At 39.3% G+C, this 24,919-nt stretch overlaps 1 protein-coding gene across 43 annotated transcripts in view; it reads left to right on the top strand.

Annotated features, from left to right (window-relative positions):
* The window catches only part of KCNMA1 (potassium calcium-activated channel subfamily M alpha 1), a 767,331-nt gene that overhangs the window by 575,432 nt on the left and 166,980 nt on the right, over window positions 1-24,919 (top strand). For all 43 annotated transcript variants that reach the window (XM_063607449.1, XM_063607448.1, XM_063607447.1 and 40 more), the window contains one exon: window positions 21,980-22,089. In XM_063607449.1, coding sequence (XP_063463519.1) covers window positions 21,980-22,089 — 110 coding nt within the window. The remainder of the gene's footprint in view (window positions 1-21,979; window positions 22,090-24,919) is intronic.

Below are 24,919 nucleotides of genomic sequence, written 5' to 3'. Positions count from 1 at the left end.
ATTCTCTGTCATTACAGTTTTGTCTTTTCAAGTCTGTCATGTAAAGGCATCATGGAGCATGTAACCTTTTGAGATTGGCTTTTTTCATTTAGCATAGTTCCCTTGACATCCATCCAGGTTGTTGCATGTATCAGTATTCCATCCTTTCTGTTGATGAATAGTATGACATCTTATATGCAGGTACCAGTTTGTTTATCCATTCATCCATTGGACACCATTTAGTTTTCCTCCAGTTGGGGCGATCATGAATACAGTTGATATAAACATTTACATGGAAGTTTGTGTGGATATAAGTTTTAATTTCTCTAGGGTAAGTATCTCGAATTAGGATTGCTGGATTATAGGGTAAGTTTATATTTAACTTTAGAAGAAACTGCCAAAATGTTTTCCAGAAGGACTGTACCATTTATCATTCCCATCAGCAAGCAATGCAGGAGTATCTGTAGCTCTGCATCCTTACCATCACTTGGCATTGTCAATACTTTTTATTTTAAACAGTCTAGTAGGCGGGCAGTGGTATCTTATTGTGGTTTTCTCGTGTATTTCCCTACTGATGTTGAACACCTTCCCAGTGGTTATTTGTCATCTGTATATGCTTTTTGGTGAAGTGCTGGGTCCATTTTAATTGAGTTGTTTCTTTGTATTTGTTTTTTACTGTTTAAGAATTCTTTATATATTTTGGATCTCGTTGGATATACAATTTGTAAATATTTGCCCCTAATCTGTAGCTTGTGTTTTCATTTTCTTAACTTAAACTTTCTTTCCTGGAAAGAAGTTTTTAAGTTGAAATATTTGGAGTTTTTCTTAAAAGATTAAACATTGAGTTACCATATGACTCAGAAATACCACTCCTAGATATCTACCCAAGATAAATGAAACTCTATGTATTAGTTTCCTATGGCTACTGCAATAAATTACTACAAACCTAGTTGCTGTAAATATCACAAGTTTTTTTCCTTCCTTTACTGGAGGCCAAAACTTGGAAACTGAGTTTCAGTGGAGTTAGAGTCAACATGGTAGCGGGGCTGGTTCCTTCTGGGGGCTCTAGAGGAGAATCTGTTTCCTTGCATTTTCTAGCTTCTGGAGGCTGACCACATTCCTTGGCTCTTGTCCCTGTCATCGCATCACTCCAACATTGTGCTTCCATTGTCACATCTCCTATTTCTTCTTCTTTAGCCAAACCTCCTCTAAAAAGACAATAGAGATTACATTTAGAGCCCACTTAGATAACCTTCCTATCACAAGATCGTTAATCACTTCTGCAAAAATCTATATTCATCCCACATGCAAAATACATTCACCTCATTCCCCCATCCCCAAAAGTCTCAACCCTGCAAAACAATTCAAGTCCAAAATCAGAGCTGAAGATCAGCAACTCACATGTCCCAATGTCATCATCTAATCAGTTATGGGTGAGACTTTGGGTGTGATCAATCCTGGGACAAAATTCTTCTCCATTTTTGGATCTGTGAAACTAGAAAACAAGTACTCTGCACCCCAAATGCAATGGCAGGACAGCCATAGGATAATGGCTATAGACAGTGCCATTCCAAAAGGGAGAATATGGAAGGATGAAAGGAGGTACCGGAACCAAACAACTTCAGATTCCAATATGGCAAACTCCATTGAGCTTCAAGGTCTAGAAACAATCTTCTGTTGCTTAAAATGGGCATTACAAAGTTTGAGTCCTCCAAATGTATTCTTTTTCAAAATTGCTTTGGCTATTCTAGTGTCCTTGTCTTTCCATATATACTTTAAAATCAGCTTGCCTATACCTAAAAAAAATTCCTCCTGGTGTTTTGATTGGAATTGTATTAAACCTATAGACCAATTTGGGGGAGCACTGACATCTTTACTATGTCGTATCTTCCAATCCATCAATTTGGTCTCTTCATTTATTTAGGTCATCTTTAACTTGTTTTACCCAGTGTTTTATAGTTTTCAGCATCAAGATTCTGTACATGTTTTGTTAGATTTATATGTAAGTTTTACATTTTTGGAGCTATTATAAATGACATCTTAAAAAAATTGGGTTCCAATTGTTCATTGGTGGTATGTAGAAATATACATTATGTTTCTGTATTGACCTTGTACCTGGCAATCATATTGTACCGGCTAGCACTTCTTGCAGAATATTGAATAGAGGGAGTGGGAGTAGACACCTTTTCTTTGTCACCTGTCTTCAAGGGAAAACATTCATTTCTTTCACCATTAAGTATGATATGAACTATAGATGTTTTGTAGATACCTTTCTTTTGAGGTTGAGGGAGTTCCTTCCTATTTCTATTTTGGTGAGAGTTTTATTTTTTTCAATCATGAATGGAGGTTGAATTTTGCTAAATGCTTTCCTGCATCAATGTATAGGATCATGTAGTTTTTCTTCTTTAGACTGTTAATATGGTAAATTACATTGATTGATTGTACAATATTGAACCAGCCACCATACATTCCTGGGAGAGACCCTAGTTAGTGTGATTATTTCTTATATATGTTGGTGGATTTGGTTTGTTAATATTTTTATGAAGAATTTGTGTGTGTTTGTTTTTTGGTGTATATTAGTTTGTACGTTTCTTAGACTGTCTTTGATTTTAGTGTCAGGTAATGTTGGCTTTATAAAATGAGTTGGGAAATCTTTCCCTTCCTTCTGTTTTCTGGGAGAAATTGTGTAGAATTGGTGATTTTTTTTTCTTTAAATATTTAGTGGTATTTGGCAGTGAAATACTACTAGGTTTGGGCCTAGATTTTTTTCTTTTCTGAAAGTTTTTAAATACAAATTCAATGTCTTCAATGGTTATAGGACTATTCAGGTTAAATAGTTAATCTTGGGTGAGTTGTGACAATTCAAAGTTTTTGAAAAATTGGTCTAATTTATCTGAGTTTTTCAATTTATGTATGTAGAGTTATTCATAGTATCCCATTATTGTCCTTTTAATGTGGGCAGTGATAACCACTCTTTCATTCTTGATTTTGTTATTTGTGTCTTCTCTCTTATTTGTCACTCTTACTAGATATAAAGTTTGCTGATCTTTGTTAAATAATCGGCTTTGGTTTTATTATTTCCTGTATTTTTTGTTTGTTTCCTTTCTGCTTGCTTTAGATTTACTTTGCTCCTCTTCTCTAGTTTCTTCTTAAGATGAAGCTTAGATTTTGGATTTGAGACTCTTCTTTTTTGGTGTAAACATTTCGTGCTATATATTTCTTCCTGGTCCCTGCTTTAGCTGCATTCCACAAATTTTGATATGTTGTGTTTTCATTTTTGTTCAGTTAACAATATTTTCTAATTTCACATGAAACTTCTTTGATCCATGAATTATTTAGAAGTGTGTTGCCTAATTTCCAAGTATTCAAAGATATTCCTCTTATCTTTCTATTATTGATTTGTAGTCTGATTCCATTCTGGTTAAGAACCTACTTGGCATGATTTCAATTCTTTTAAATTTGTTAAGGTGCATTTTATGGCCCAGAATGTAATCTGTCTTGGTGAATGTTCCAGGTGAGCTTAAAAAGAATGTATATTCTGCTGTTGTTGGGCAGAGTGTTCTATAAATGTCAATTATTACTAGTCGGCTAATGGTGGTGTTCATTTCTTCTATACCCTTGCCTAATTTCCTGTCTGCTAGTTCTGCATCTTACTACGAGAAGGATGCTGAAGTCTCCAATTATAACTGTGGATTTGTCTACTTTAGTTCCGTCAGGTTTTGCTTTGTGTGTGTTTGAAAGTCTGTTAAGTGCATATACTTTAGATTGTTATGTTTTCTTGGTGAATTGACCTTTTTATCATTATATATTATCCCTATAGCCTTGTAATTTTCTTTGTTCTGAAGTCTACTTTATCTGATATTAATATAGCCACTCAAGCTTTCTTTTTTCATTGGTGTTTTCATGGAAAAAAGTATATCTTTTCTCATTCTTTTCTGTTTGAACCAAACCTATCTTTAAAACTTAAGTGATCTTCTTATAGACAGTTTATAGTCGGGTGATTTTTTAAAAATCGATTCTTTGAATCTCTCTTTCTTAATTGGTTGCATTAGACAATTTATCTATAATATTATTATTTATATGTTTGGATTTAGGCCTAATATTTTATTTGCTTTCTGTTTGTTTCCTCTGTTTCAGTTTTGAAAATTAGACTAATTTTTCAAAAACTTTGAACTCTCTTCTTTCTTCTTTTGAATTATTTTGAACATTTTCAGAATTTTTTTTGGTCTGTGGTATTTCTTATACTTCTTTATATAGTTTTTAAAAAATTGATTGCTCATGGGATTGTAATGTACATACTTAACTTTTTAAGTCCACTTGGATTCCATGATTTGCCTCTTTAAGTGAAATGTAGAACCCTTACCAAGCTATAGGTTTCTTTACCCTCCCCATTTTATGTTATAGTTGTATTATGTACTATAGCTGTTGCAAACTATATCAGACAATGTTATAATTTTTGCTTTTATGTATTTTAAAGAATTCAAGAGAAGTATAGTCTATTATATTATTCTAATATTTATTAATGTTGTTGTTTTCTCTTTGTTTCCTTCCTTTTAGTATCATTTCTGTTCTGTTTGTCCAACTTATGTTAGCAGTTCCTTCAGAGCCATGCTCTGGCAACAAACACTGTTTTCTGTCATCTGAAAATATCTTTATTTCACTTTCATTACTTAGGGACATTTTGGTGGATATAGAATTCGGGGTTCAACATTTTAAAAGTGTTGTTCTACTTTCTTCTTGCCTCCATTGTTTCTGATGAGAAATCCATAGTCATTTGAATTGTGGTTACCTATAAGTAATGAGTCATTTTTCTCCGATTGCCTTCTAGATTTTCTCTTTGTCTTTAGTTTTCTGTTGTTTGATTACAATGTGTCTAGGCATTATTCTTTTGGGTTTATCCTGTTGGAGTTCATTGAGATTCTTCAACTGCTAGGTTTGTCTCTGGGGAAGTTAAAGTTTTCACTTATTGTTTCCTCAAAAAAAATTTTTTTTCCTGCACCATATTATTTCTGCTTTCCTTCTAGGATTCCTATGACGCAAATGCTAAATCTTTTTCTGATGTATCAGAGGACCCTGAGGCTCTGTGTGAAACTTTTCAATACTTTTTTCTCTCTGTTGTTCAAATTGCACAATTTATATTGATCTAGCTTCAAGTTCATTGACTCTTCCCTCCATCATCTTTGCTCTGCTGTTGAGCCCATTCAGTGAATGTTTTAGTTATTGTGTTTTTTAATTGTAGTATTTTCATTTGATTTTTAAATTATGCATCCTGTCTTTTACTTCTTTACAAATGTGTTCTTTCTTAGTTATCGGGAAATAGTAGTTGCTTTAAGGTTTTTGTCAGATTATTCCAACATCTGTGTCATCTAGGCATTGTCATCTGCTGATTGTCTTTTTCCATGCAAGTTGAGATTTTCCTGGTTACTCTTATGGCAAGTAATTTTTTATTGTGTCTTGGATATTTTAATTTTTTTGTTATGAAACTCTGATTCTTGTTTAAATTTTGTAAGAATGTTGATAATTTTATTTTGGAAGGTAATGACCTGCTTTATTTTATTTTACTTTATTATTATTATTGTTATTATTATTATTATTTGAGATGGAGTCTCACTCTGTTACCCAAGCTGGAGTGCAGTGGTGCAATCTCAGCTCACTACAACTTCTGCCTTCTGGGTTCAAGCAATTTTCCTGCCTCAGCCTCCCAAGTAGCTGGGATTACAGGTGCCCACCACCACGCCTGGCTAATTTTTGTATTTTTAGTAGAAACGGGGTTTTGCCATGTTGGCCAGGCTGGTCTTGAACTCTTGGCTTCAGGTGATCCACTCGCCTTGGCTTCCCAAATACTGGGATTACAGACACAAGACACTGCGCCCGGCCTGATGGGCTTGATTTTAGGCTACAGGTTCTTATGAGGCTTCTATGGGTTGTGATTTCAATGTTAGTTGAGTTTTCAAAGCGTTGGCAGTGCTATTTGGATCTGTCCAATATTGCCCTTAGACTGGGTGGTGGTCTATATTATAGTTTAGTTCTTAGAATCTAAATGTGCTGTGTAGGGTCAGTTTCATCCATGTACAGCTTAGCGTGAGCCCCAGAGTTTATAAACAATTTTGTGACTACTTCCCCATGTCCTCTTTCTATGTGATCTCTGCAATATTTTCAGGTTCCCTGGGGCCTTCCTTTTTGATCTTTTGATGGAAGGGCTGCTGAGGCTTTAGTTATCCAGCTTTCTGTATACTTTCTGTGATTGTGTTCACATCTGGGGCCAACTGGTAGAAGGGCAGAGAGAGACAAAAAGCAATAGGGTTTGGTTTTCATTCTCTCAGGACCATAGGTTTTTTGGGCAGAGAGGAAAATTCTCCTATCTCCTTTAATCTTTTTCTGGCTTGCATTGTCACCACTGCTACTGCCACTACTAGATGGCTTGGTGTTGGGGCACAGGAGGAGAGAAAAAGAAAGGAAGAAAGGAAAGAAGAAAGAGAGGAAGGAAGAGAGAGAGGAAGGAATGGAGGGAGGGAGGGAGGGAAAAACAGTGATTTCCTCCATTTTTTCTAAGAGTTACCTCTCATTAGTTAGTTCTACTATGAGGCTTCTCGTGGAGGTTTTTTGTCCACATCTTGATGATCCCTTCCAGGTTCTGGCTGCCTCGAGGTCAGGCTAGAGGATACCAGAAGAGAACAATGGTAAATTCACTGCTGATTTGGTGGTATTTCTAATTCGGGTCTTCTTCCTCAATCTACCTGCCATTGTTTATTCTCAATGTCTTCAAATAGCTGCTCCATGCATTCTGTCCAGGTCTTAGAACATCATTCAGTGGGAAAGACAGGATGAACTGTGATAACTCCATCTTACCCAGAACCAGTAACTCAGATATCTCTTTAGCCGCCATATTCTATATTTGCCCTGTACAGCCAGAATGGGGAGAATATTGCCTTTAAGTCAGGGTCATCAGCATCATGGCTTTTTAGCATATTCAATAATCATTCTCTGTGGGGCAAGTTTCAGGTAGTTCACCTATTTTTTTTTTAATCAGAGCCTATGAATACTATAATTCAGCAAACTGCATTACAGTGGCATCCTGTGCGTCTCCTAGTAGAACGATGTGAGGTGGCCGTTTCAACTTCAAACTCATTTGGCTGATTTAGAGAAACTTAGGGGCACCTGTAACATGACACTGAGATCAATTTAGGCAGCCATCTGCCATCTTGAAGAATGGCATGCAATAAAACGTTTGAACTGAGTATAATTTTTGTGGTTTTTATCATTAACTGCCACATGTATTTCATGGTAACGAGTGATGCAGTCCCAGTGATTAGGGTTTCATGTTCGGAGAAATACAGGGGTCCTGTCTTGATGGCTGTACTCTGTATACACTGGAGGATGGGAAGTGGATGTAACTAATTAATATCTATGAGTAAGAGTCATCACTTCCTCTCTTTTTTCCATACCCTGTAAGTAGATAGGGTATCTCTGCCCACTGAGAAGTAACATATATCTCTGTGCCCACTGATGCTGGTGTGCAGAAGCTCTTTGTTGTCAGTCTGGCTGTGGAAGTCTGTTTATTCCTGGCCCCCATACCTATGGCATTGCTTTTTAGGGTGATGGATTCTATCCTTTCTCCTTTTTCTAGACTGGGACAAATAGGTATAGTTTCTTAAGAAGCTTCTGTTGATTTCTTGTTTTGGCTAAAATTTGGCAGTGAGAAGGACATTTCTATCTGTGGTTGAGTATTTTTTTCTCCTTCTCCTTAAATAGACTAGAGAGGCAAGAACAACTGAAAGAGGAATATTTGATTCCCCTTCTGAATGGGATTGGGTATTCCAGTCTAACTAGGATTCAATTTTGATCATCTGAAGATCTCAGATAATATTTCCCTGCTATAAGTACCCATGGACCACTATATTATCCAAAATTGCTACCACAGCCCTCACCCTTCCTGTTATCCCTGGTTTGTGAAGTGTGAGGGGGGTTGTGTGACTGTGCAGTGGGCAGCAGGATGGGACAGGGCAAGGATTATAAGACTCTGATTAGGACGTGATTTGCTGTAAGACCTGGGGAAGGCTACTGAACCTCTCTTAGCTCCCTATTTACCTGCTGTAAAAAAAATGGAAGAGCTTATGGTATTTTTGAAAGATTATCCGTATATGAAAGCACCTACCCCTCAGTCTATAAATTCTCTCCTTCAACTTTCTTAAGAGATGGAGGTAGGTGCTGTTTGGCTTTCTATTTGTGATGAGATTTGAGACTGGGTCAGAATTGGATCACTGATGGGAGAAGATAGAGGAATAATCCTGATATAAAACCACTCTCTAAGGTGGCATAAAGGCATCCCTACCTACAGTGCTTACAATTTTGTGTTGCCAACACTTTTGTAAATGACTGATGTCGGGGAAGTTCCCTGGAGCTCTTTGTGGTGAGATACGGAGTCAGCAGAATTTTCTGACTGAATACATTTTTTTAGGGCAGCAGCATTGTTCATCAACCTAAATGACACTGGTTTTCCCAACCCCTTCAGCCTCTCTGGCAATCCACCCTCCACTCCCTAAGGCTAGATGATTTTGTCTGCATGGATAGGTGAGAACTAGGTGCATCTGTCTGGTTTTTCCCAGTCCTCTGCAACAGTGAAGATTTGCTGACTATTCTTTCCCATATGTTAATGAAAACCCATCCAGCAAGTGCAGCTTTGCCCAGGGAGAGCTCTGCACTGGTGTTGACTGGAAGGAGAACAGCTGTGTGCTGCAATGAGTTACCTCAGTGGATAGACATGTATTATTGACTTGAACTTGCTCATGGGACAGGTGAGCATGGGGACAGGGAGGGGTCTCTTTGCCCAAACAGGATCATAGCAAGTCCTCTCCCTCTTTCCATCTTATACCAACTGCAGGGTGATGGCCTGCCTGTCAGTTTTCTGGGGATGCTGAACTACAATGAGTGGTAAAACATTCTAGAAATGCAACAAGAAATAGAAAAGTGTGCTTCCCAGAACTCTTCTCAGGAGGCAGAAAGTTTGAGATTACTTTGAATACTTTAATAAGGTATTTGGGGGAATACTTTGATACGGTTTTTGGGCTAGGAGGGATGAGTCTCCTCCTCCCAAATGGCATGTTCAAGTAATGACAGATATTTTATAACTTGCTTTCTAAAAAGCATGGGTCTGCTTGACTGCAAAACTTTTCTTTTGCTGAGTATGCAAAATTGGGCTCAAGATTGAATTACTAGGGTCAGTAGCTGAGGACTCTGACCAGGGATCATTCCTCTCTCTATCACCCCACCTACTGCTCTGCCTGTCCTCCAAATACAAGCTGGACAAGTATTTTTAAAAAGAATATTTTGAATAAGTACCCTTTTTTTTTGCACACTCATCCTGTGGACCAAAGATATGCTAGGTATCCATTCAAAATCAGTCGTGGAGGCAAGGCTGGAAGTGAGTAGCAAAGCCATTTGATAGGAAGGAGAACGACAGATACGAATAGTGTGTGGGGAGTACTAACTGAGAGATGTCGGCAAGTGTCATTCTGGTCATCAGGGTCCTGTTTGCCCAGGGCTCCTTTCAGAAAGCCAGGCTGGGTGATCCTGCATCATGTTAATGGTGCTACCCACACATGATCCATTTTCTATTTTGGGAGACCATCATGTCCCCTCAAAATATCAACTTCTCCCTTATCATCATATCTACCCAGAGTTAACTTACTGGCCATTAGGAAAGTCCATGGGTGGCAGAGAGGACCTCCAGAGAATATTGCTGTCTTTTGGGGACAAACTCAGGCTGCTTAATGTTTCTCTTCAATTCAGAGAACCACTGTATGATCACTGATGTTCCAGCCTTTTCTAGCAGCAGCTAAGCAATAGGAAGCCATGAATCACAGGCCCCACATCTAATTGGCGTAGTTCCTTTGTCTGAGCAGTAGAGCTATCTTGTCTATCATCACCATCATCAGCATCATCACTATCACTATCACTCATTACTTATAATGACAGCTGACATGTATAGACTGTCTACAAGGTACAAACTCAATAAATGCCATCTCTTAGTATGGTTAGAACACATGCTCATCTGTTGCATAGAAAGTACTCCACAAATGTTAGCTATTTGCCAGGCACCCTGCTAAGCACTTTACATGCACCACCTCATTTCAGCTGCCTCCCTAGGAGGTAGGTACTAGTGTTGCTCTCATTTTGCAGGTGAAGGGAATTAAGGCTTGGAGAGGTTATGCTCCTTGGCTCAGGAGCACATGATAAGGCTGGGATTTTTTGAAGCCAGAGGCGGCGTGAACTTAGGCACTTCCCTACTGTACTCAGTGAGCACTCAGGATCATGGTTTCCTCCTCAAAGGAAAACTGCTAAGCCCAGCTAAATACCTCAGCAATTTATAGGCTGCCCACTTTCAATCTCTGAACCAAATGTCTTTTTGATGAGGCCTAAAATCCACTCTGAGAAACTGCAGAGGGGAATTTCTGAAATCGCTTCTAACTTCCTGTGAAAATATTCTCTAACTGGCAAGAGATTGTCCAGATAACAATGAATACACAATAAAGCTGGTGCTTCTGCCTTTGCTACCAGGCTCACAAATAACCCATTTGGCTTCCCAATCACTCTGATACCTAAAACTAGCAGAATTTATGCTCGCAGCTGGAATGGCTCTGTTCAGCCAGAAAGCAAAAGTTTATGACTGAACCCTTTGCTCTGAAATGAAATCTAGTCTCTTTGGCGCGACTTTATTAGGCCATATTGTATGGCGATAGGAGACATAAGTACCCAGAATCTGCTGTCACTAAAACGGGACTGGGTTGGCGAGCGTTTTCGTCCTCACACTCAATACTGTGTCCTAAAATGGGAAAGTTGAATAGAAATTAGGGATGCAAATCAGGGCCATTTTCTGAAACTTTATTTTTAATTGAATTCAATATAGTCATGATATTGCTTCCGTATCTACACAACCCACATTCCAATGGAGATTCAGCTATTACTGGGGTCACTGAATCAATGGAGAGAGACTAAGTAGATAAATCTGGACCCCTGAAATATTGTTTAGGCTAATTATCACAACAGCCCAAACACTTGGATACCCATCTTGTGCTTAATTGTCTAAAAGCTTTCTCTGTAACTGGCTCCAATATCTAGCAATACTTCATGGAAAGCATTCTTTTTCATCTCTGGTTCAAATCCTTTAGGCTGTAATTGATTCTTCTGAATCTCTGGTCCTCAAGGCATCATGGAGAATACTTGGCCCTTATTCTTCACTGTCTTTGGGAACAGCTCCTTGCTACTCAAAATGCGGGCCCTATAGGGGAAGCATCAGTATCATCTGTGAGCTTGTTAGAAATGCAGACTCATAGACTTGACCCCACCTCAGGACTAAGGCATGAGAAACTGGATTTTGCCAAGACCCTTGGGTGACATACGTGCATATCAAAGTATAGATAGCGCTGGACTCCATATTTCAAAGGACTTTTATTAAGTAAGCCCTCAGACACATCCACTGGTGAGACCTTGTCATTTGTTAACAGCAGTGGCTGGTGGGATTCTCACCAAACTGTCTAAAATAGTAAAGATCCTTCAAAGGCACAGGCAACTCTCTAGTTTTTTGTGTTATCAAAAGCAAGCTCCCCATTCCTATGTGGATTCAAATGTTCTTTCTAACTCCCTTCCTCTTCTCCCAGTTTTTTTTTGTTTTTTTATTTTTTTTTTTAAGAAAAGATCAAGTTGTTTTGGCCTCAATTTTAGAATTTAGGAATAATGAACTTGCCAAATATCACCTTCCCTGGGCTCAGTCTACTTCCTGTTGAATTGTTGTTTGACTTTATTTTTGGAATCCAAAAAATGAAGACAAGGAGAAGACAAGGAGGGCTGAGTCACATGGGGAAGATAGAATAGGCATGAGATGGGGAGGGACGGGGCTTCCTCTCCCAGAGGAATGCAGGCAGGACTTCTAGGTAGTAGGAATAACTCCACTTAGATTGGTGGCAATATACCAGTTCTTGAGAGTTTTGTCTTTCAAATTCAAGCCTCCAAGTTATTGGATTTAGAATTTAGAAAACCGTAAGTCACTTGCTAAGAAGCCCAAGATGTTCTGTAATGAAAAATTTCCCAGAAAATATTGCTCATAGTAAGAAGTTTTTTGGGAAGTGTAAAAATGACCCAGTTATACATACTCCCTGGTAGATCCTAACAGTGCAGAAATTTTTTCCACGCTCAGAAGCAGAATTGATTTATTTCATGCCCCAACACTAAACGCTATGAAGTTATTCATGCTTACTTATGATCAGATGCCTGGAAAAATTGTTCTTGTTTCTTTAGGCCTCTCTCTCCAGTTTTATCTTGCTTAGTTCAACTCAGCAGATATTAACCCAGCACCTCTTATTTGCAAAGTACTGCGCTGCTCCTTCTAGAAGATACAGACCTGAGTAAGACAGCTCTTCCTTTAAGGAGCTTACAGTCGATACAGAAATGGAATTCCACCTCATTGTAGTTCTCTTCAGATGTCAGAGAAGTCAAATGCTGTGATGGTACTTAATGCTAATCACCACACATGGAGCACTTACTAAGTGCCAGGTACTGTTCTAGACATTCTGTACTGATCATCTCATTCAGCCCGCATGGCCTCCTGAGAGATGTGTGCAGTTACTATTCCCATTAAGGCAGGGACAGCACAGCACATTGGTGAAATGAGGAAAGGCCTCAGAGAGGAGGTAGTTTATGACTTGAAAGTTACAGGAAGCACTGGATTTTGACAACCAAAAAAGGTCATAGAGAGACATATTTGTGATAGAAGCGTCATGGGAAACAGAGATTTCAGGGTGGGAAGTCAGGAGAGGAAGTTTTTAGATTAGCATTTCCCATCTTCTTAAGCTGCTCCTTGAAATAAAGGATTCTGTGACTAAATATCATGTTCTGGCCGGGCGCGGTGGCTCACGCCTGTAATCTCAGCACTTTGGGAGGCCGAGGCGGGTGGATCTCCAGGTCAGGAGATCGAGACCATCTTGGCTAACACAGTGAAACCCCATCTCTACTAAAAATACAAAAACAAAATTAACTGGGTGTGGTGGCAGGCGCTTGTAGTCCCAGCTAGTCAGGAGGCTGAGGTGGGAGAATGGCATGAACCCGTGACGGGGAGCTTGCAGTGAGCCAAGATTGCACCACTGCACTCCAGCCTGGGTGACAGAGCGAGACTCCATCTCAAAAAAAAAAGAAGTCATGTTCTCCTCTTGGAGATTTACGATTCCTCTTAACATGTTAAATACTCTAAGGAGTATTGTGCTGAAAGTAAAATAATAAAATTAAATAAAACAAGTTGGCTTTGTTAAATTCTGTGCTTCCCAAGTTTATTTCATTCATTCAGAAACTATTATTGAGCTATGACTATGTACCACGCACGGTTCCAGGCAGTGGAGATTCAGGTAAAAATCTGTGCCTTCGACATTTCCCACATTCTAGTAGGGGCCACCACAGAATCCCCTCCCCATTCTCCTTTGTTTCAGATAACACCTGCTATTAAGTTTTGTCAAGTTCTTTCTGTGAAGTATTAGTTGAGAATAATTCTGCCTTTCTGAAGCAGTGGAAATTATGGGAAGTCAGATTTTTAAGACAGAGTGGTGCCATGTTGTGGACCAGCACAATTCCAAGTGTGGTCCATGGTCCATAGATGGGGACTGTGAGCTGTTTGATACTCATCCGTGATGAGTTAAGTACAGAAGATGAGAGTAAGTGCTTAGAAACTTTCAAAGCAATTGGATGGATTAATTTTATATGGATTGTGAATCTATGATAAAAATTTTGGATTTGTACCTTGCGTATTGTCTTTTCATTTTTTTGTAATTCTTATTTATTTATTTATTTATGGTCTCATCATGTTGTCCAGACAGGTCTAGAACTCCTGGGCTCAAACGATCCTCCTGCCTTGGCCTCTCAAATTGCTGGGATTACAGGTGTGAGCCAGTGCCTGGCCTGTAATTCATTTTTATTAGATTTTGCAAAAGAATGGATATTAGAAATAAAAGCTAAACCCTGGTCCCTCACCTCAGATGGGGTAAGAAGGGCTGTCCTGAAAACCCTGCATACGAAGCTGAACTATTCTGAGGTTGGTTTGGCAGACGTCTGCCTGAAAACATTTACTTCCTGCTCAATTTACCCAAATAAGAATTATTTTCAGTGGTATTTTTAAGAATCCTTATTATTTGAAGGACATGTAAATATGTTCTTTACTATTAGCAAGGTTGCAAAACCAAATTCCTCTCTGAACAGAGAGTGAATAGGCCAAACTTTAAAAAGGTCTCTTAAGTGTAAACACCTTTTCTATATTGGAGAGAAAATTGAGGAGAGGGTGGCAAAACCTTCTACGTGTTAAAAAAAAAAAATAAGGACCAGTTTCCTGCCACATATGTAACACTTTAAAAAATAATTTCTCAATTATTATTTTAAAAAGTTCTCATATCACTCTTGCTGTTTACCCTTCCTTTACCTTCAGTTCCTCTGGCACTCTGTCTTTCCAGAAATAATCCTGGTTGGGATAATGGAGTGAGGGAAAATACCATGTATTCTGGCGCTTTTGCATGTGGTGTAGTCTTTTAATCTCCCTCTGAACACCTCATGTGGGGTGATTCTTTTTCATAATGCCTGATGGAAGAAATCTCATTTGATAGTCTGCAGCCCACTTGTCTGGGAGTAAGAGATTTGGCTCAAGTCCACTCCAAAATTAATATTTGGAGTTGTTTATTTATTTGTTCATGGCTGAAGCAACCAGTTTTCTGGCATTCCATCAAATCCCCCCAAAATTGTTTTAATTGACATTGTCCTGAAGCCTTTGGAAAAATCTGAGATCTTTTTGTCCTAGTCACACATTCTGGAAAATGCTCTCTGAAAGAGGCCATAATTGTGGAATGCCAAATTGTTATGGAGTCCCTGAAATCCAAGCAACTTTCAGAAAGATAGCTGAACTGAGTCCACATCCAAGAAGTTCAGCGTTGAGATGCAGTTTGGCACAGAGAAGAAATACATTCTGAAAAGGTGCAAATCACTATTCTCTTCTGCTTTCTTCCTTTGGCTTCAACTTGATCACTAGTTCACTCCACCCCAGAAAGCTGTGCAGTGAGGCATTCTCTGTGCTGGCACCATTTGGACCTCAGCTAACAAGACTCAAACATTTCATTTTGTTTATTCTATGAATTGCTTTTAGGATTTGCAATTATACTGAAGAACAAAGAGGCTAAGAAGGGGTGGAGAAGGAGATAACCACATGCCCTTTGATAAAAACTGGGGCAAGTTTGTTGACATTGGAACATAGAGGGAAATAGAGGAGGAGAGAATCTGACAAGTCCCATGATGAAGTCTTCTTAATACCTTGCTGGCCTTAACATCGTACTTTTCAGCAAGAAATGAGAAAACGCAAGATTCAATTAAACTTTTCCCCTTGACAGAGCATGCTGTTGAGGAATGGATACAAATGACCCCCCATCCATTTTAGTAACCAGCCCAAACATTCATCAACTTAGAGCCCATCAATTCTGATTTCATGTTTAGTATTGTAGGCAAGGACTTGACACATTTTGTGGGGTTTTCTTGGGGGGTGTGGGGTCATGATAAATACGTTTTAATGGCATCTAAGATACGCCAGTCAGTTCATATGACTGCATTCTGTTTCAGACAATCTTATTATAAAGGACAGTGACAATGTATTGCATAATTGATATATATAAATATTCATTCAAATGTGTCTAATTCTTATTAAGCACTTCTAAGATTTAAAACTGTGGATCCTTTACAGGAAGAATATTTACTGAAAATTCTGATAGACTTTTTAAAAATAGTAAATGTAGTAAGTTCTTGTGAATACACTAACCTTCTACTACCCATTTTCGGCAGTCTTAGTGTGTATATGTTACGACTCATCTCTTCTTATTGCAGCTATTAACATAATGGTCATTGGTTTTTATAATTTCCTTTTAGTTCTTTATTTTTGATGTGCATAATATAATGTATATTTGGATTAAAAGAGTTTGCCTGTTTTCCATTAAATTAGGACTAGTATATGACAATCTTTGGAATTATTTACATGACTTCACGGGTAGAGGTGGACTTTTGCAAGATTATTTGGCTGTAATCAACACAGTTATTCAGACTTTTTACTGGGAACAGAAATCATGATGGCTGTAACATACTCCCAGCCAGGAGAGTTGAATTTTTCACATTCACTGGGCTGTTAGCATTAGAGAAACACAGTTTCACTCTAATCAGAGGAAGCATAAAAAATAAAAGGCATCATTACCAACCCACCATTAGTGACACACACAGAACCTGGGATCAGGAAGGTGTGACTTCCCGTGGAGCCAAGGCTGAGGTTTCCAGTTGGAAGGTACATTTGATGGGGGAGCTGTCTGCCCATGGATTGGTGTGAAACCATTTGCTTGGGAGGTTCAACTAGACTGGTTGAAAAATTAGATAATGAAGAGTAGATAAATAAGACAGTAAATGAGAGGTGTAGGCAAGCTAGTTCATTGGCTCAATCCCCTGTTCTCACTGATGATCCTGTGTGTATTTGATGAATAAGGACCCACAGAGCATCACCTGCTCATCTTTGCTAGGCGCTCTTCTAAAACAGCTGGGGTTTGATGTGACAGCCAAAGGATAAATTGCTGCCTCAGGAAATGCTCTGCCTTTGACTGATTGCTGATTGGCTGGCAAATTAATTCTGGCACCTTTCCCTAAGTCATTTTGGTCCCATTCCTTCATTTTTTTCTGCTGAGAAGTGTGTCTTCACATTACAGTTAAAAATACATTGACAACACAAATGTGGGGAACAGCATGTACTATTTTAGGAAAGAAGTTGTAGGCCAGGAAGGTTCCATTTTGTATAATAGAAACCATACTTTTATGCTCTGAGAGGAGGCTTGAACCGCCCTTTCACCTAGAGCCAAAATGGATTATTACTCCTTGCTAGACGTCTCGTAAAGTCATAGGCTATAGAGTTTGGGCTTTTGAGTCCTTGATGAGCTTCGGTTTTGATATTTCCCTCTTTGGTACTTGTACACAGCAAATCCTCCCCATTCCCCGAAATCCTAACACCACAACCTCCCTACACCTCTATCTTTGTGGTGGGTGGTTAAGAGTGTGAACTCTGAATCTTGTTTGTACCACGGATTCACTTTGTGACTGTCAGCAGGTTTCTTAACCTCTCTGTGCCTCAGTTTTATCATCTATAAAAGGGGAATTCATAATGACAATAACTCCCTTTACCTGGTCCAGATTTCTTTGTTCACTTTCATTTTCTTAGTATTAAACACAAGGTTTTATTTATTTATTTTAGAGACAGGATCTCTCTCTGTTGCCCATGCTGGAGTGCAGTGGCGCAGTCATAGCTCACTGCAGCCTTGAACTCCTGTGCTCAAGCTATCCTCCTGCCTCAGCCTCCTGAGTAGCTGGCACTACAGGGGTGTGCTACCACACTTGGCAAATTTTTTAATTTTTTGTAGAGACAGGGTCTTGCTGTGTTGCCCAGGCTGGTCTCAAATATCTAGCCTCAAACTTCCTGCCTCAGCTTCCAAAGTGCTGGGATTACAGGTGTGACTAAGGATTTAAATTCAATGTATTTTACACTGTTTTTTTTTTTTCTGTCCTAAGAATGCATTGTATGAGAAATGTACACTTTTGTTTCTGCTTTTCCAAAGTAAGTCAAAGATATCACACTCGAGACTTAGAAAAGTTACCTTGATAGAAGGTGATTATTTCAGCCCTTGGGTAGGTATAAAGACTGAAGTTCTGTTGCTGAGTTTGTGATGCACTATGATGTAATGACTCTGGGTTCTCACTCCTGACTTGTCTGATGTGATTGGCCTATTCCTGTCCTTGTTCTGGCATGACTTAAGGATTAAATGATCTCAGTATTAATTATAATTACTGATTCTCCTGCTCTTATGTTATACATAAGGGTTTTAAAAATCTTTTTAATTGTGATAAAATACACATATAAAATTTACTATCTTAATCATTTTTAAGCATGTAGTTCAGTGGAACATTCACATGACTGTGTGACCATCACTACCATCCACTTCCGGAACTCTTTTTATCTTGCAAAACGGACACTGTCTCAGTTAAACAATGACTCCTCATTCCCTCTCCCTCCAACCCCTGGCAGCCACCTTCCTACTTTCTGTTTCTATGCATTTGAGGACTCTAGGTACCTCATATAAGTGGAATCATAACACGGTTGTCCTTTTTGTGATTGGGTTATTTCAATTAGCGTAATGCCATCAAGGGTCATCCGTGTTGTAGCATGTGTCAGAGTTTTCTTCTTTTTTAAGACTGAATAATGTTCCATTGTAAATTACCACACTTTGTTTATCTAGTCATCTGTCCATGGACACTTGGGGTGCTTCCACCTCTTAGATATTATGACTAATGCTGCTGTGAGCATGAGTGTACAAATATCTCTTTGAGATCCTTCTTCCAGTTCCTTTGGATATATGCCTAGAAGTGGAATTATGAATCCAATGGTAATTCTATGTTTAATTTTTTGAGGAACCACCATACTGTTTTCCACAGTGGCTGTGCCACTTTACATTCCCACCAACTACATACATTGCTTGAGAATATGACAGTGTAATTCAATTAGCAATTTTAGACTCTTTTTAAAGTGAAATTCCTTTACCAGAAACCTCAAAAACATATTGACTATCCATATGGAAATAGTGTTAAAGATGTGGAAATCTTAAACAGATGGCGATGGCAACGGATTTAAATGCCCCAGCATTTATTCAGTTGATTCGATGCTACTAGGTCTAGTGTGTAGAGACTATCCGCAAGTCTACACAAGGATGTGGAAGAGGCATTTTGTTTTCTAGAACATTCTGTACTTTTTTCCAGTTATACGACTTTCAGTCCTCAAGCATTTCGATTAGCCACAAAGGCAAACTTGCAGGAAAAAAGATATGGAAAAATCAGTAAAAGTCAGATATATGTGGTCAGGTATATCATAGTCAGATACATCTGGTGCTTTCTCTAGCAAAGAGAAAAATACGGGGAAGTAAATACCAGTTTTGATTTAATCAGAAACTAGAACAGATCCTAAGATGAAAAATATATGCAATCAATATTTGCTGAATGAATGACTCAATAAAACAATTTTTGCTAAATTCAAAACAAACATGAATAATATTGTTATCCTACAAAGAATGTGTTCCTTCTTATTTAAAAAGTTTAGTGATTCACCTACAATACAATTTGGTATAAAGAATAGCTTCATTAGGACATAAAGGCATGAAAATTCTGACCAAAATGAAAAGAACCTTGTTAAAACCATATTAATTGAGGAATACCACCAATGATCAATAATAAAGGTTTGTATTTTCATTATTTTTGACAATCAGTTGTTGTATTTAAATTAGACCATAAACAACACATTATAAAAGAACACATATGTAAAGAATAGGCTGAATTATTTTACTTCAGGAATACTATTTGCCCATAAGGCTCTAGTATGGGGATTTGTAATTAGTGATACCTCATATAGTATCCTATTCATTAATAAAACAAATTATGTTAATACTGTTTCCCAAATATTCTATATTCCAACATTTTTTTACTAAGGCAGATTAGGCTTTCTTCAAATTAGTTAGAGTTAGTGACCTTTGCTTATAAGTCAAGCATATCTTTTATTCGAAAAAAATTATTGAGATCTTATGGTTTGGAGAAATTAAAAAGTTCATGCTTAGCTAAACACATTACAGTTAATTTTAAAAATCATACCATTTAGTAATAGAATTGGTTGAGTGACTTTTTTTTTTTTTTTGAAGACCCCACTCTGGGGAAGGCCAATTTGTAGATAAACTGCTCATACCCAGCATCACTGCCTAGCTAATGTCTAACCTGTGGGAGTAGGCTGGAAGCAGCTCAAACTAATGAGGTTAACCTACATAATCTAATCACCCAGACTGAGCTAAAAGCAGACAAAAAGCACAGAGCCAGGGAGCCTTCAGTTTATTTCTAAATTTTTTCTGGCTTTTGTATGCTGGAGCGTCACCAAGTAGATGGTAGGTGTGCCCTTGCCCACTGTTCCTAGCTCTCCTTCTGGTCCACATGTTGCATTTCTCCCAGTGAACTGACTGATTGGCCGCCGGCAAGATGCCTTTTAATACAAGATCAGCACAAGCTGTTCTAAAGAGCCACTTCCTGTTGGCGGGGTGGCTTCCTCTCATCTTCCTCTTACCCATGCCCCCACTGGAAGGGAAGCCTGAGAGGCTGCAGCCAAAGACACACAGCTTGCCCTCCTTCCCTCAGGGAGGCCTGTGAGATCCCTAAGCTCCCATAGCGGCTCAGCGTTCTCCTTATAATTCACCAGTTTCTAAAGACTGACTCCATTGTAAGCCGGCAGCAGTGGCTCATGCCTGTATTTTGGGAGCATTTTGGGAGGCCGAGGCAGGCAGATCACTTGAGGTCAGGAGTTTGAGATCAGTCTGGCCAACATGGTGAAACCCTGTCTCTACCAAAAATACAAGAATTAGCCAGGCATGGTGGTGCACACCTGCAATTCCAGCTACTCAGGAGGCTGAGGCAATAGAATCTCTTGAACCCAGGGGGCAGAGATTGCAGTGAGCTGAGATCCCACCACTGCACTCCAGCCTGGGTGACAGAGCAAGACTGTCTCAAAAAAACAAAAAAGAAGATTCACTACATTGTGAAATCCTTTCAGAGATGCCTAGCATGAAGAGGGTTGCTGGGAAAACCAGCTAAACTTGACTACTTAGAAAAAATGCATATTTTAATGAAATTTGGAGCAAGACCTCTCTGAAACTACATTTTACTTTTGTGATACTCCTTTTGAAATTTGGAGCAAGACATCTCTGAAACTAACATTTTACCTTTTGTGATATTCCTTGGGGGGTCAGAAAAATCTGTCATTTTGTGCAAAGTAGAAATATACTGTTTCATTATAATATATACATGCTCATTATAAAAGCCTTCAGACAATACAGGAATCTATAGAGAAAAAAAGTATCATTCTACCACTCAGAGGTAACAACTGTTAGTGTTTTGATATAAAGCTTCCTAAATTTTTTTTTATGGCTTTACAAACATTCAGATAACTATAGGCCATCTAAAAAAATAGGATCAGATTGTGTACACTATTTTATAATGTGCCTTTTTATAGAATTTCTGTATGAACAGGTATACATTTTCATTATAATTTTTAATTGCTTCTTAGTATTCCATTGTATGTGTGCCATTTACGGTTATTTCCCATTTTTCATGAATAGAAATGATGTTCTTGTATATTTTTTTACCTCTGTTTTCCTGTTTCTTTGCTATGAATACTTCAAATGGAATTGTAGTGTAAAAGACTATGTACTTTTACAAATTTTGATAATAATTGCAAAATTGCTCTTCAAAACAGTTGTATCAATTTCCTTGCCCACTAATGTGGGTGAGTGCCCATGTCTCCGCACCATTAGAAGTCATACAGATTAAAGACTGTGCACGGTGGCTCACACTTGTAATCCCAGGACTTTGAGAGGCAGCGGCAGGAGGATCACTTGAGGCTGGGAGTTCAAGACAAGCCTAGGCAACATAGCAAGACTCTGTCTCTTAAAAAAAAAAAAAAATTGCCTGGTGTGGTGATGCACACCTATAGTCCCAACTACTCCAGAGGCTGAGGCAGGAGGATTGCTTCAGTGCAGGTGTCCAAGGCTTCAGTGAGCTATGATCCACTGCACTCCAGCCCAGGCAACAGTAAGACCCTGTCTCAAAAAAAAAAAAAAAAAAAAAGAAAAAGAAAAAAAGAAAAAGGAAAGAAATCACATAGGTTAAAAAAGAAGTGTTTTAGAGGGCACACACTTTATGAGTTTAGGGTTATTGAAGGCTTTATATGGGTGCAGAGGCCGTGTTCCTGATTGCTGAAAAGGTCACCATTATCTAACCAGTGCATTCATTTGTTTGCCTAAGAGTGTAACTCAGGTTTCCCTTTTACAGCCCACCGTCATATTTTAAACTCTCCGCATGTGTTCCTTTCCTTTAGATTGAGGAAGACACGTGGCAGAAATACTACTTGGAAGGAGTCTCAAATGAAATGTACACAGAATATCTCTCCAGTGCCTTCGTGGGTCTGTCCTTCCCTACTGTTTGTGAGTAAGTGACCTTTAACTGGATGCTCTTTGGCTTTCAGGGATATTGAATGTGCCCCTTGCAAGGAAGCCTCCCACCTCTGCTGGGTACAGTTGGAGCACTTGACAATTGCCGAGGGTATCCTGTGTGCTCGGCCCCATGTGATGAATAGGAGGGTGGGTCATTACATGGCCTCTGCCTGGGGAATTTCCACTGGCCCCACTTTTCTTGACAGGCCTGAGAGTCTTGGACTTGAATTCATCATTTATGCTAACTTATGAGCTACAGTTATCCTGCATGCCTTCTGTGATGTAGACACATTTATGAAGAGTGGCATAAACCCCTGCCTGTCTGATTCTAAGAGGGCAAAACAAATCTTGCCAGCCCCTCAATGAAAGGAATTTTAATCTGTCTTCCCATCAAGTCTGATCATAGAGACAACAGAGAAGCTACTGAAATAAAGCCATTCAAAGTGTTTTCACCCTTTGCTGAGGAAATGTGGAACCAAATATACGGAAGGAGGCCTTGAGCCCCCACATAGACAACTGCCATGTTATAATAATAACAAGTCTTAGCTTCTCTTTCCACTGGCTCAGCAGGATGGATCAAAGCCACCCGCCATGGCCACTGCAGGTAGAATAGATGGTCACCTATGGGGGATGACCTCAAGAGCTCCAGGTGTCTGCCGTGAGGCATGACAGTGCCTCAGATTCCTCACTTAGAATCCTCATGTCTGCAATCCCAGCACTTTTAGAAGCTGAGGTGAGAGGATCACTTGAGGCTAGGCATTCAAGACTAGCCTGGGCAACACAGTGAGACTTTATCTCTACAAAAAATAAGGAAAATTAGCTGAGTGTGGTGGCACACACGTATGGTCCTAGCTACTCTAGAGGCTGCGGTAGAAGGATTGCTTGAGCCCAGGAGGTTGAGGCTGCCCAGGAGGTTGATTACACAACTGCATTCCAGCCTGGATAACAGTGATTATATCTCTAAAATAATAATAAAAAAAAATCTCAGATGTTGAGTTTAAGATGAACGGGGTCTTTGTGCCCTCTGAAAACTCAAACTCCCTGAGGTTGGTGAAACATTAAGCCTATTCTCCTGACACCTTAGCAAAGGATTTGACAAGGATTCTTCTCACTGGGAAGAAACAGGGGTATCTGGGAGCTCACTGGGCTGAGGAAGAAAAGCCATTTGCTTGCACTTCCTGCCTACATACAAACCAAAAGAGAGGTCTGAAGACATCGAAACAAAACTGATCAGGCTTTACCACAAAGGGGAGGACAGTCCTGGGTGCCCTTGGCCTCTTCTGTATCGTGGTTTCTTTCTGTATGCAGGAGGGAGGGAGGCGGAGCAGTTGGTGGCTTCGTGTTTACCTGGAGCCTCCTGTCACTGAACACAGCAGGTGCACTCTGTCAGTCCCTGGGCCCAGACCCTAAGCAATCCAAAATGGTTTGGCTGTTTACTGAAATTTCTCACCCTGTCTCTAAGCGAAAGTTTAAATGCTAAATGTACTGGAAAAGTGAATAGGTAATTGATTCGGAAGGAGTTATTTTCTGAAAATGGATGCCCTATTGTGACTCCCATGTGTGCCTTTCTTTGAGAGCTATTTCTCTTCCTGCCACTGAGAGGAGTTAACCATTCAGAGGCATTGGGTCCTGGAACACTGAGGCTGTCCCAGGGGATCTCCCCCTCCCTGGAGCTTGGTCTGCCTAGGATACAAAGCCCCGGGGGAAAGCAGGCTTTTTAACGGAAGCTAGTTTTATAAAAAGGCAATTGAAGCCTTGTCTGTCTAATGTGGTGGTGGTCTGAGCACATAGCAGAGCTGCCAGCGCCTGCGGGAGTCTTATGTTGGTGAGGGTGTCAGCAGGGGCTCTGTCAAGCCCCCTTCCTTGGCTGTAGGGTTTCCCTGGCCTAACTGGTGTTTGTATCTAACAAGAGTGCTCCCTCCCCAACCCCCAGGCCCTTCTTGCTTTTCCACCCTCCTCTTACTCCGCTCTTGGGAACTGAGTCGGTTCCTCTTATGGGTAACTTGAAGGGTCAGGACTGCTCCCCCTACAGGCTCTAACTGGGATACTCACTAGGTATGTTTGACTCACATAGATAGCAACTAGTTGCTGATATTTCGAAATAGTAGTATTTCAAGTAAAAACTAGATTTCTGGATTCTTTAGAAAATCTGATGTGACAATGCAAGACCTGCATTTCCTTGGAATGCTAACTGGCTCCAGTTTGATGTAGCAAAGGGGTTAGTATAGTCATGTAGTTACTCCTCCCTGATATCTTAAACCAGGCCAGATTTGCACATAAATCCCAGGCCTGGCCCTGTGGTTGTGTGAGTTTGCCAACCCTGACCCACTGGGTGGTGTGGAACTTCACTGGCCTTCAGCCAGCTCAAGAGCTGGCACTAGTGGCTCTGTGAATATTCCCTTTGATTGATTTTTGTATTTAGAACATGTCCCAAGAAGGAGACAAATTGTTGTCAGATAATTTAGTATTTGCTCAGTAAAGTTTCTGGAATATATATATATTCCACTTCTGATGTGAGTGAGAATGTGTACAACTTAGTGCTATTATTCGTTTAATACAATGATACAGCAGAGGTAGAAATGATCAATAAAAGGACATTTAATGAGATTTAGGAACATCCCAAAACATTGAAGCTCTCCTCAAGCATTTGATTATCTGGAGGCTTAATTATCTGTGTTTTCTACTTTAAATTAAAGAAAAGCCATAACTCAAAGTTACCAGCAGTTTAATGATAACACTCTTCAATTCAGGTTAATTAAAGCACAGCTGTAATTAGAGTGTAGTGTTGTATATCACTGGGTTGGCACATAAGTATTTTCATTACA

The sequence above is a fragment of the Pan paniscus genome, chromosome 8 (assembly GCF_029289425.2).
Source record: "Pan paniscus chromosome 8, NHGRI_mPanPan1-v2.0_pri, whole genome shotgun sequence".
NCBI lineage: Eukaryota > Metazoa > Chordata > Mammalia > Primates > Hominidae > Pan > Pan paniscus.
Note: the sequence above shows the minus strand (reverse complement) of the source record. Positions and strands in the feature narration are given on the sequence as shown.